This window comes from Erithacus rubecula, assembly GCF_903797595.1.
Source record: "Erithacus rubecula genome assembly, chromosome: 4".
Classification (NCBI taxonomy): domain Eukaryota; kingdom Metazoa; phylum Chordata; class Aves; order Passeriformes; family Muscicapidae; genus Erithacus; species Erithacus rubecula.
Window position 1 is genome coordinate 13209409 of NC_136686.1, and position 14255 is coordinate 13223663.

Consider the following 14255-nt stretch of genomic DNA (forward strand, 5'->3'; position numbering starts at 1 on the left):
ATAACTGACTGAAGTGTCTTCTGTATGTTGTTGAAATGTGGAATGAAGGAAGGGGGAGAAGGGAGTAATTTAGAAATCTTATTCTGAATTCTTTTTTGTGTTACTAATAAATATCGTCTTCTACCCTTTTAGGCCTGTCTTGTCTCTCCTCCCAAATCCTATCTCTAAAAGAAATTATAAAATTGGCAAACTCAAGTCACATCGTGACAGTTTTTAAGCAAAAGTTTGGATTAGAGTTAAAAGTGGCATAAAGTGGCATATTCACTTAGAAAGAGTTTAGGTCACTTGTCCCACAAAGTCAGTGGTAGTCTACTCAGGGATTGTATGTTCTGGTGGTAAAGCGCAATTTTGATCTCTCAGCACCTGGAATATGAAAAAACAACCTTTTTTTTTTAATTGTCACTACTGTTAAAAGCAAGAAGAACACAAATTTGCTTAAACAGTCACTTTTAGATATGAGACAAGAATAGAAGAATGAGGGAAAAGGGATGCAAGTCTGTGAAAGGGAGAGAAGGACAGCAAGGAACAGGGCAACAAATATCTTAGGGCATGCTCAGCCATCATTTACTGTTGCCACCTTTCAGGATATCAGCCTGCCACTAGAGCATTAGAATTTACCCTCAGTAGGGTGGATCCCATGCAGAAAAAGACAACGTACCACAGTCTGTCAGGCCGCGCCACCAACTTTGTATATCTCTGTATTCTATTCCATAGCAAGCATAGTGAACAGACAATTCAAACTCAGAAATCTGCCAAGATTATGCAGATTGTTTTGGAGAGGCCATTGAATTCAAGAGGGTTCCTCCTTTAATTAAGCAGTTCTGAGATCAGTCCCAGCTCTATTTCTGTCTACCTCTTGGAAGACAGACATTTCAAATAACTTGCACTCTAAATTACTGTTAAGTATCACATTTTTCCAAATTATCATTCTTCATACTTGAGGATAAATAATAAAAATAAATACACAGGAAAGGATCTTTGGTATCTACCATAGTTTGAATTAGGCAAAACCCAACAAGTGGTTATGTACAAAGAGGAGGAGTGGCTGATAACTGCTTTTAGGCTTGAGGTTGTTGAACAGGTGTAAACAATGGCTGGGCAGAGAGATCGCACTACCTTGCTTTTGTCTTATCAGTCTTCCCTTCTAAACCCCAGAAAAATCATGTTTGCTTTGCACTGCTACGGACTAAACAGATTATCTACTCTAGGAGCATATATTAGCATCCTTACCTGCATCTGTCCCTGTCAATTCTCAGTGAATTTGCCCTCACTGCAGTTAACAATCTGGTTAAATAATGCCAGTTGCTGAAGCCATAATTCTTGGCACCCGAACAGCTTGTATGAAATGCCAGTTTCATGAAAATTCTGCTATTTGAAGGACTTTTTCCCTAGTCATGAAACATGCTAATCAAACTGAAAATTAAGGATGTGCTCAATACTGAAAATAATAATCAAAAGAATGAAGAGGAGAAGAAAGTACAAAAACTAGACTTCATTATTGTAATTTTAAAGTACCAGTGTTTGTAAAACATAAGCGTGAGAAAGGCTGAATCTCATTTGATCAACCCAATTAAAAATTAAGTAACTGCAGCCAATTATGCAAGTATCACACAACAATATTAATTTGTTCATAGTTTTTGAACAGTTTCAGATTTTCCTAATGTCAGACTATCTTATGTCTTAAATGGTCAATTACCAGAAACAACTAAGTGATGAAGAATGGATAATTGCCTAGTTATGATGTATCATACTCTTTCTATGTAAATCTGTTGCAATTAAACAAATAGGGCACATGGAGAAAAGACGTGCAGATGTTCTTTTACAATCTGTTACTAGCTCAGGGAATACCACAGTTCTCTCATAAATTTTACAAGTGAAAACAAGGAGGATGCAATATCAAATATTGTTTGTTATTTATACGTTATTTCTTTCATTTGGCTAATGAGATAAAATGCACCACCAGAATTCAGACTAGAACAGCATGCAACATCAGAATAATTTACTGTACTATACTGATCTGTCAGCTCTCTTATTTAGGTTTCAAAGTTTAAAATCTAAAACCTATTCCCCTGGATTCCACTTGGAAACAAGCACAGCTTTGAGTTGACATAGACAGAGTAAGGCAATTAATCAAGATGTTAAAGACAACTGTTAACATACACACACTCCACATCTTCATTCTTCCCTGCAAGAAAAGACCATTCATTTCTGTGGGTCATTTCACTGTCAATTCTCCTCATTTTGAAGTCTCCATCAGCAGAAAAAAAGAGAGGTAGTCTCTCTGGTCAGTGCAGGAAACCATGCAAAACACAACAAATGAAATCTGTTTTTTTCATGTTAAATGACTTGCAATCAATTTAAGAAAGGTTTTACACAACTTTCAGGTTTTCATTTCAATAAAATAATTATTCTAACTGGTCCTTATTCATTCTGCCTAGTGAATAGATTGCTGCTTGTATACTGAGGCTTTCATGGGGATTTTTGATACATGGTATCATATATCAATTCTGTCAGAGCTGAGATGTTAACCACTTTCCCATGCATCTGAAGTTAGGTATTTTTACTTTTCCATTTGCTGTTAAACCAAAGATGAATTTAAGGGAAAGATTTGATAGCTCAGTACCAGTAAGCCACAAATGGTTGCTCATTACATAATCTTTAGAGAGCTCCACACCACACTCTAGATAAAGGCACTCTTTAATTTCATACTGGTCTCGTTGGATAAAACTCTCTACCCCATATTGCATCTTGACATATTCCCCATGTTAATTTTTCCAGCCATCTAATTAAATAAAAGCAAAGACTATTAGCAGCTTGTAACACATAGTAAGATACTGAACAAAGACCAACACATGATACAGATTCAAATCACCACAACACTATGACTACTGTAAGTTGTGCTTGCAGTTGTAGACTAAAGAGAAAATTATCCATCAAATTTTTAACAAGTTACATTGTCAGAGAGAACCTTCAACTGTTCTTCATTAAAAAATCAGACTGGACTGCAGTCAAACATGTAAAAAAATCATGATCTGAGAGAGCAGAAGAAAGTGATAGCTAAGGAGTAGTCTCCAAAATGTGACCAAAAATGAACAGGAAGCCATAAGGCTGCTCTTTAACAGCTGCATAAGGCATGGATGGTCCATTGGAAATTGTATTTTGTCTTTTAAAACTATGTTAACAAATGTCAGTAACTACAAAGGACTTAATAAGCGTGGGAACGATAAAAATTAGAGTGCTAAATGCTTCCCTTAATACTGGGGCATCTCTACTGCAAACTAGAACAAGAAATGTTTCACTTTTACTTCTTATAGAACTCTAACAATTAAAGTGTCAATAAAGTTCCACCAGTTTTATACTGAAGTAGCACTTTGGAACACTGATACAGAATACAGTTATCCTTTTTGGCAAGAGGTATATTAAAGCTGTTCAACAAAATTGTGTGCAGAAGGAGAAAGCTAGTAAGTATTACAGAATTATCATTAGTGAACATTCATTTTCAGAAGTTACTTCCTCAACTATGGGCTACATGCTCTGCGTTGCTTCCAAAGCATCAAGACTGCATATGAGAAAAAATAGCATTGTATGAATTATCTGCTTAACCAGAATGAAATCAGGGTTTGAATGAAATCTGTTTCCTCCTAGACATTTTCTGTTGACAACACTGCTTGTTCCTTAACAGGAAGGCCCTTCTACAGTACACTGTCAATGGAGGCTGGATACAGTATGTGAAAGGGATGAGAAAAACATTTTTCTGACCTAAACTATGTGAGAGGATGATGAAAAAAATTCCTCAGCCCAAAAGTTTGGTTGCTGTGAAGCATGGTTCAATTTTCACAGCCAAAGTTGTCTAATCTCATTTTCTAGACACTCACCTGGAAGGCAACCTTGTGTCTGCAGAACCCAGCTCTACTAGGCTAAAGGGGAATTTTTATCTCAGCAGGGCCTGACACAGCCTTTAAATCATATCTAGAAGGACATATTCAACTATTAGAGAGGTATGCACTGCCCAAGCAGCCACACAATATCCCATGGAGCGAAGGGCAACAGGCCAACAGGGACCATCTTGCAGGCTAGACTCACTCAGATAATTTTGGGCTAAAGGCCAGAGTTATAGGACAGAGTATGAGGGCTATGCAAACTAAGCAATCTGCCATACAAGCAGAGCATTAAAGGATGGAGTGTATGGCTAAACCTATTTGTTTCCCAAGCACAGAGCAAAAGGCAGAATAATGTCAACAGAACCCTGCGGGCAGCTAACAGGCAACATCCTCATGTGACACGTTCTGCTGATGGTGGCAGTAAACAAACCAAACTGAAGAGCAGTTGAAGAGCATTTTACAAGTTTTCAGACTGTATATAAGGAGGCACTAAGAAATACATTAGGAAATTTCTATTGCTAACATTTAGCACCTCTACCAAGAAGACAGGCTTCTACCAACAGGATTACAGTAGAAATCAAAATGATTGTGTTCACGTTTGCTGGATTGTGGAAACAATCATCCTGGGGAGCAAAGGGATACTGGGACTATGCTACGCACTGGTAGCTACAGAAGTTGTCATTGTTCAGATGTCAGGTCTGTCTGGAGGGTCTGAACTCTGCCACCTTCATGACACCAGCACTGCCCAATCGCTGTCTTCTCTTCCATACTGAAACAAAGCAAAAAATGAAGTTTAAAAATAAAAGATAGAAGAATCAGTGTACATTTATGATAACTTCTTAGGTCTATCCTCAGAAATGTTCATATCCACTGTTCTGATAGTAGTTTACATTATTTCTTATGCCTTGTCTTTGACTTGGGCACAGACTAAAGATAGCTTGCTTTATCCATATTACAATAGCTGGTTTAGGAAAGGGCAATGCTGATACTCGTTACAGATGACACAGAACAGTTCTGCTTCACTTCCATCAGTTTAATGCAGTTACTCCCTGAGGCCTCCTCACTAATTCACTCGTAAGTATGCCCCCACTCATGCTCCAATAAACAAACACATTTAATTTTATTTCTTTTTATTGTCAAGGTGGCTTTTTATTACAACATTCTGACTGAATGTGAAATAAAACCATCACAAATACCACACAGTACCATTAGGGAGAATTTTAATACAAAATAAAACAAGTTGTCTTTCCGTACACAAATGAATGGGATCACCAAGCAGAAATGAAGACAACCTATGGCATGCAGCCACATCTCCTTCCGGGGAAGATACAGCTCCAAGGCAGCACTTTTGACTGCTAGACTGGTTCCACATTCTAAAGCTCTGTCACCAGACCTATAAACAGTGCTCCAGAGAAACCCCAAAACATACACAGGGCTCAAGCAGGTAAATAATTTAGAGGTGGAGAGACAGCAGCAGATAGGAGTTGGGAGTCCTCTCCCTTATAGCGTTATATTCAAGGAACTTTCAACCAAAAAATGAAGACTGATTTTCAAGGCTTTACGTAGGCTAAAAAACCACCTAATTTCTTCAAAGTGGAAAAAAGGATGTTCCTCCAGCACAGGTTCTGCATCAGCAGGGAAAGAGGGAACAGGTCACTAAAGCAAAGACAACATCTCCAAATCAGAATGAGCCAGAAGAAACACACTTCTAGATCCACAAAGGAATGGTGTTTAGTGGGTTTGTGTTTTACTCTTTACTCCAGCAGCAAAGCCTCTAACTGACCTTCCCACCTATCACATCTACTTTTTCATTATTAACGCTGCTGTTCCTGTTCTGCAGTTGAAAGAAGAGGAAATTTTTGCAAGAATCAGCCTGAGTTGCCAATTGACTAGTTTGCGCCTGCTCCCAGAATTGAAAGGGGAATAAAGACGCAATACCACAATGAAAATTATTTCTTTCCACAAATAAAAGCAGATTTTGCTTCCATTTTTAATTCATTTAAGGGCTTTGTAATCTCGGGCTAGTTAATCTGGTCCCTCTTCCACTGTCCACCACCTCCAGGTCATTCTTTGTAAAAATATACACATACACAGTCCTTTCCTGCCCAGTGAAAGAAATGGTGTTTGATTAAATGTCTCTTCTCTCCTGTCTTGCCTGAAGTGTTTAAATGTATTTAATAACATGTAGCATAAGCAATGTATCTTTTTATCCATCCCTTCCAAGTTGCAGCCTATTCTATGTCTTAAAGGGCATAGCAAGAGCTTATTTATTCTCAAAGTACGGATGCAAAACCACAGAAACATGAGTGATATTTTAGTGAGTATATTCCCAAAGAAAAGAACCTCATCCCTAAATCTTCTAACTCAAGCAGCTATGGAAGAGAGTACTATTACTAATTCATTCATAAGCACACCATTCATTTATATTATGTATGTTCTTTAATTTGCAGTCTTTATCAGCCTTTAGTAATCATGATATCTACTCAGTGACAGGAAAGGAAATGTGCATTGCAGTGCCACCACTGTCTCTCTCAACTGGCTTGAGAAATTGAATCAGTTCTGCTCATGAGTTTTGATTTGTCACTCCAACTCTGGTTCCACTGAACAGCTGTTCATATCTAAAGACTGAACACAGCAGACTTGCAAAAGAACAACAGGCAGCATTGAAAACAGACTTGGAAACACAATAATGAAGAGAATATGAAATAATAAGAAGCATGTACTGTACACAGGGGAACTGGTATAATTACAGCAAAGGTGGAATCTGCACCTTGTGGTCACAGGTTCACATGCAGGACATGGTGGTGCTGAGAATTTCTACTTTTTTACAAATCCCCAAGGTTCAACATGAAATGGATACACTGCCCAAGTTCAGAACAGCATAGAGACCAAAGCTGTGTTTGACTGCTATTTCTATTGCTTTTCATTCTTCAAAACTGGAAGTTCCTTTGGAACTACAGCCTCAGACTGTCTAAATGATGTGACAATAATCCAGTGATAATGCAAAGAGATGTTATTTTTTTTTCTCCTGGTAGAGAATATAGAAGATCTTGGTCAAAGATTCTCCTCTTACACTTTAAGATTATATACTCCATTTTTTGTGTTGCAGCATTATTTTCTGTTTGACATCATGAGGTCCTTCTGGATATGAGTCCATCTCTCCACATATAGGAAGGTGCAGAAACACAACCAGCAACTCACTGATGGACTCTTAATGGGGAAGCAAACACCAATCTCTTCAAAATTATGTTTTCAATGATTATGTGCTCTAACTCTCCTGATTTTTTTAAAGAAGGAAAATAACCCAGAATTAAGAATATACATAATAGTCCAGCATTTTCCAGGAGTAATAAATTTACTCCTGGCACGTAACTAATGAACACAGACTACCTACACAGCTGAAAGATTAAAAGGTCCGCATCATCAGGCAAGTAAAATGAAAAGGTCCAAGAAAGACAATGCTGAATAACAATCCACTTCTTCCACCTCCTCCTGAGCCTTAGTTGGTGGTGGAAATCAGGATGATATGGCAAGAGGCAATGGGCAGGAAGTGATGTCCAGGAAGTTCCAGCTAAACATGAGGAAGAACTTCTTTATTGTGCAGTGACTGAGCACTTGAACAGATTTTCCAGAGAGGGTGTGGAATCTTCCCTCAGTGGAGATATTCCAAAAGCCTGGACATAATCCTGTGCCATGTGCTCTGGGATGACTCTGCTGGAGTTGGGACCAGATGACCACTATTGGGCATTCCAGCCTGACCCATTCTGACATTCTGTGATTAGTGAGGGCATGGAAGGATGCCCTAGGGAAAAGGCTGGATACATGTGTCTTAATGCTGCTTACTATCTCAAGTAAGAAAGACACAGATCACAGGATTGCTGGCAGGAACATGAAAATTCTGGTGGCAAATCTAAGAACATTTTGAGCCAAAAATGTAGAACAGAAACCATCAGACTCAATTTGAAGAAATCCTGGCAATACTGCCAAGCAACTGCTATCAGATCTTAAATAAAGGGGCTTTGTAACTTACTGAGATGTTCTTCTATTCCCAAATCCCCCACACCATAAACTCCACTACATAAAGAAAAAAACCCAGGCAACTTAAATAAGAAGGGCCATCACCTCCTGCTCACTGATGTTACCTGTAACAGTATTAGTTCCTATGCCCAGACATGGAGATAAAGCACAGATTCCAAACAGACTTTTATATTTAGCAAATAATAGAGGAGGGAACTGTTTTAAGAATGAGAAGTGACCATGTGATTGGAAAGATAATGAGATATAGAAATGGTAATCAGCTGGCTGTGCCCAGTGAGTGTTTAATTGCCTCACTCATCTCCTTATTGATTAACCTATATTCATTTGTGATTGTGGTTAAGATGTTTGATAATCCTGTCTCTTTCCCTTAAAAAGCAACCTCTAGCAACAGTATTAGATTTCACTGATAATAGTAATATCTTGCAACTCTTACCAGCTTCCAAGGCGAGTAGGAAAAATTATACTTCAAACCTATCATACTTTCTGAAGGAAAGAAAATTGACCAAATAATCACACTAGGGTCTGTATTATGATATAAAGCCATCTAGAGCATCACTACCAAAAACATTATTTTCCACTCCTTTCAAATATTCACCTTTTATTAATTTATCTGGTTATAGAAGAGGAAATACCTTACCTGGATATCACTTAGCTTATTCAGGAAACGGGTTGTTAACTCAGGCCCATTCTCCATAGTTGGAATGTGCAAGTGCTGGCATAGAATAAAGGAGAGGGAGAAGGGGAGAGAGAAAGAGAATAACATGTAATAATAGCTTGACATATATATGAATACTTTATCATTGCCAAAAATTTTAGTATGCATTTATCATGCTGGCTGGCCCTCCTTGTGAGTAGGAAAAGCTGGTCAGTTTGGGGGTATCTGGTTGCTTGGTTTTTTTAAACTGGAGGACATTGCTAAACCACTGAAAAGTTAAGAGTTAAACTGTTACACTGGTATTCAATAAAGGCTAATCTAAGCCTTCCAAGAGATTTGTCCAAAATTGAGGGAATATTGTGCAGGCAAGAGTAGTAACATTATATACAGTATTTCATTTCAAAGTATATTCTGTAGAAATCCAACATTTATATTTACAATACTTATCACTCAGCACCTCAATGTCTCGTATTATCTAAGCATCAGGTAATGTCAATACGTTTATTCTATTTTATTAATTCTGGAATTATCACCTAACAGACATTTATTGTACTTATCATGTTTAGCAGACACACAACCCTTTAAGCAGCTGCACTACCCCTAGTCCTCTGAACTAACGTTGTGCTGACTAAATAGCATAAAGTCAGCTTAACAGTCTGAATGCCTGGGGAATTCCACCTGTGCAGGAGACATCTCCCTGTGAATAGTAGGTGAAAGCAGCGGTGCACTGTCTTGAAATAGCTCTTCCATCAGAGCTGGGATCCCTGCAATAAGGAGTGAAGAGAGGAACTTGAGAAGAAAGGACAGCAGTGGCTCAGAAATTTGGTTCCCCGTGAAAGTCTTTTCTCTCCTCACCCTTCCTAGGTACCTTAGCAAAACATACTGAATAAAAGAATGAGGGAGAATGTATTTTTCTACATTTGCAAACAGGCTGGGAACTATTTTTTTCTTTCACTTACCCAGAACTTGAGATTTTCTATTTTCAGCTATTACGAAAAACCCCAGAAGACAAGAGGGGAAGTTCCCTTCTGAGAACCAGTAATTCACTTGGGAAACAACATACTGACACTGTTCATCTTTCCAGGCAGTGCACCTTTTCTATCTCACTTGGTTTTGGCTCCAGTTGCAATTAACTTTGATAAAATTCAGAAGAAAGAAGGGGAAAAAAAAAAAAAGACATTTCCTTACCTTGCCCCTATATAAAATTTTAGAGATGGGACATACAACGCAAGCTGTTCCAGCACCAAACATCTCCTTTACTCTGTTCTCTTCCAAGGCAGCTGTCAGGTCACTCATGGTAATGTATCGCTCAGACACTTTGAATTCTCCCTGCACAAGAAGAAGCAACCATAAAAATTATAAATAGGTTTAAAACATTAGTATTTTTTTTCTAAACTGAAACATTTTCAATAGAACTTTTAGCCTAGTGACAGTAAGTCAAGTTTTGACTCTGATCTTTAATAATTGTTTCAAACATCTCAGAATCACACAAGGTAGATTTTCATCAAAAGAATGCCCTGCAAAGATGCCAGTGGTTTGCCACAGACAATGCTGATGATTAAGTGGCACTTCCCTCTGTTTTGGTGCAGAATATCAATATCATATTAGGGAATAACAAAGAAGAATTGTTATGGAACACTGGATCTCTCTACTCATGGTATCTAGCTTGTTAGAGTATGTCAAAAAATTACTCAATTGTGTCAAGACAGCCGTTGCATCCCACTCTCAGACAATTCCTAAGCAAGATACATTCTGTTCACTAATTTCACCTGCTAGGCCAATTTACGTGATGTGGTTTTTTAATCTCCAGTGTAATTTTCCACTGTAGCCTGCACACAGCTGTCACATACAAAAATTAACTGTACTGCAGGTATGAGTAAAGCTATTTGCTCTTGACAGTCTTAGTACTGAAAGTGCTTTACCTTCTACAAGAGCTGAAGAATGCATAGGAATCAATTGAAGGGATGTGTTTCAAGAAAAAAAATTTTCATCAGACTTTGAGATTTTTATTTAATGTACATGATATCCCTGTTATTCCACTCTAAGCACAATCCTAGCAAATCCAGGAGACAGGATACTGGGCTTGATGAGCCTTTAGCAGTGTAGCATCCATATCCATGCTGCAATAAAATCTTTGAAGACACTAAGGCAGAGTTTGCTGCATTTCAAGGTGCCCAAATAAGTTCTTAGATTGCTACACTACAGAACAGGAATGGGAAACAGACAGATGATTTCAAGACTGTGGCTGGGTAGGCTGCATGCTAGTTAGTAGAAACAAGGTTGGAAGCATGAGAACTAAATGCAGAAATAATAAGCTGAAGACTGAAATATAGCTATGGTCATGCATGGTAATTCTTTGTTCCCTTGCTCTATGTTGTTGGTACCAGAGGATTTAATGAGAATTTTTATGTTAAATACTACATGGAACTACTTTAACAAGCTTGGTATTGTTCTGTGCGACAGGTGTGAGTATTCTGATGATGCTCCTGAGAATCCCTGAATTTAGTTCCTTAGTTCCCATTAGGTTAAAGGGACTGAGTGCACACTTAGTAAGTTTTGTCAGCAACACCAAGTTGTGTTGCATGCTGAAGGGAAGAGGTGCCATCCAGAGGGACCTGGAAAGCAGAGTTTCTGACAGGCTGGACCCAACTCTGAGCAATTTGATCTAGTTGAAGATGCCTCCATTCATTGCAGGGAGGCAGCCTTTGAAGGTCGCTTCCAAGGCCAGGTTGGATGAGGCTCTGAGCAGCCTGGGACAGTAGAAGGTGTCCTGCCCATGGATGGGGGTTGGAATGAGAGGGTCTTTAAGGTCCCTTCCAAGCCAGGCCTTTGTATGATTCCAGGAGGCCAGACTCGTTTATGATTGTTTGATTTAAGTAAGTTGAACTTTAAGATACTGAGCACTAGAAATGTTTACTTCTGCTGAAGTTACAATATGATAATTTAAACCATTACTGTCAAAACACTCACCCAGTTGAGTGCCAGATCCAAAATGCTTTGCCTTGTCACTCCAGGAAGAATGATGCCATCTAAAGGTGGTGTTGCCAGCTCATTTTCTGCCAAACAAAAGAGAAGCACTGGTTGGAAAACAAACTAAGAAACAAACAAAAGTTTACTGATATTACATCAAACATGTGGGTCCATTACAACTCATGATATTCCATGATTCTGTGGCATCAAAAATAATCCCTATCCCATAAGATGCAATGTTTGTCAGAGTTCTTCAAGAACACAATAAGATACTCAGTTGTTGTTGAGTGTTTGGAATCTTTTGTGTACAGTTCAGTGGGTGGGGAAGAAACATATTGAATACATTAATATATACATGTCTAATGCCTTATAGGTAGCACTTCCTCAGTGCATTGCAGGTATAACTGTGTAACTGCACTGTGTTACTACTGCAAACTATGAAATGGCTCACTCTCCATATCCACAAGAGAAAGGCAGAGGGAAAACCATCCTAGGGCAGACCACAACTTTCCCCGAAATGTTTTACTTATTCAGGAATATGGGATTTAGTATATCATTTCACAGCAGAAATATGAAACATTTACCAAAAAATCTGAAGTTAATTTAATGAACCAGCCAAGCAGTGGAAATCTTGCCAACCCTCTTTGGAAGGAGGCTTCCTTAATGATCCTTTGTTGTAGTCTAGACACCCTTTTTCCATGCTAATTTTCTCTTTACACAATTAGAGCAATTGAAAGAAAAATCCAACAATAATTCAAGTTGTTCAAGTAATTTGGTATGTTAGCTAGTGTTCTTTGCTTTTGAAAAAGAGCAGTAAATAAGTGTTCATCTAACAAAACTAGTGAAATGGTAGATGAACAGTAAACAATAAACATTTGGTTAAAAAATTTATGCTTAGTAAATATTTAAAACACAAGTCTGTATGTAGCCTTTTTCTTCCACCTGATCTCTGCAGCAGAGTTAATATTTTTCATTTTAAGCCATCACATAGTGCACTCACTGGTTTCTACTATCAAAGAAGACTGACCTTTTACTCTTTTCAGACAGAGGCTTTTAAGATAGTCTCAAATTTGTACTGAGAAGTCAAGACATCCACAGTCTTTCAGTCTTTCATATTTTTCCTAACCATTTTACTTCCCTACTTACAATCCTTTCTCTTTCTTTATGTTATAAGGATACTATCCCTGCTCAATCCACAAACTATTAACAGTTTTGTTGGTTTTTTTCACATAGGTCACACAATTAACCCAATAAAAGCATGAAGATATATATCTTACGTCCCCTTTCTCCCTGGATGCAAAAAGATCACTGAACCTTTCTCAAACAAGAACCTCTCCTTAAAGTATTTCTATAGATCCTGTGAATACTTGCAGCTGGGTGAAAGAGAGAAATATGGTATCTGCCCTTGGTCTGTGGGAGCAGATGGAGATCAGATGCTCAATGCTGTCTTCAGTACTCAAGATACACAAGCACTGCCTGCCAGATCTGTACAGAGCATATCCTGGGCTCCCCCACTACTGCAAGAGGGGGCATTGGGAGCTGGAATGGGATAGGGGAAATGGAGGATAAATTCACTGCATCTGCTACTCACTGTTCATTCTCTCAAAAAAGTTACTTTCTAATGCAGTCACCCCTCCATTTATTAAATTAGAACTCTCTTACCAGTGCTTCCATGTTCCTTTTATGAGGATCTGTACATACATCAGTAATAGGTGTAAAGTGCCATACCAAAATGTATTGAAATGCTGCTGTAGAACAGTTTGCTCTGGTTTGACTAGCCCACGGTGTCATTTCACAACCTAACCCTGACTTCTAATTACATCAGCCATCTCTTCTTTCTCATACAGTCAGGAATTAACAGCATTCCCTTTTTGCAGTCTGTCCAGCATCATTCCTACTTGTGATGCATGTCTGGTCCTAACTAGCACAAGGAGAAGGCTTTAAAACTTTCCATGAGCCACAGGGCTCACCTGGTTCTAAACACTGAGAACCTGATATTCTGTATTTGCGACCCAGTCACAATCTAATATGCTCCTTTCTTTAACAGAAAACTTCAAATACTGTGGACTTTGATATCATGATGTTGCCACAAATCTTGTCCAGGACCTGTTTAAGCTCAATAACAAATTAATTGATTTGAGCTGGTTTGAAAAGGTGCCAGGCCAGGCCAGCCACCAAACAGCACTGAGTAGACAAGCCATGAAAGTCTCAAAATGTTCCAGACAGGCTGCTCTGTAGAATTTTGTCAAGTATGCCTACCAGCCTGGGGCTACTCCCCTGGTATCTGGCAGACATGATAACACTATCCAACATGCCACGCCAAAAGCTCATCCTCTCTGTGAACTGATGCCAAACCAGGCTCCATATGACATCAGTGTGTCCATCTCTCAAAAAACAGACAGTGAGCCCACAGACTCCATTTACCTTCTGAATTATGTTTGTGGGCTTAAAATGTATATCTGCAGAAAGCAGGAGAAAAGCATTTGAAGGGAAATGTTAGGGTTTCTCTTCAGTTGACTCCTGTTATTGTTATATGAGCACTGTACTGTCTGCCCAGTGCCCTGTTAAACCTGATATAGACTTTAACAACCGAATTCCATTAGAGTGTTTAAAGGGGTTCTTAAAACAAGGTGTTTCATACTACACAACTTCAGCTTTTAAATGCTTGTACTTATGAACATAAAGCAGATAAGATTACACTCACGGGATGC

The 14255-nt window shown here is 38.5% G+C and overlaps 1 protein-coding gene across 1 annotated transcript in view; it reads right to left on the reverse strand.

The window, feature by feature from the left end:
* Positions 1–369: 369 nt before the first annotated feature.
* Positions 370–14255, reverse strand: part of BCAT1 (branched chain amino acid transaminase 1) — a 56048-nt gene continuing 42162 nt past the window's right edge. The window contains 4 exon segments of the mRNA XM_079305120.1: positions 370–4650; positions 8557–8631; positions 9763–9903; positions 11545–11630. Of these exon segments, the coding sequence (XP_079161246.1) occupies positions 4609–4650; positions 8557–8631; positions 9763–9903; positions 11545–11630 (344 nt within the window). The 3' untranslated portion in view covers positions 370–4608.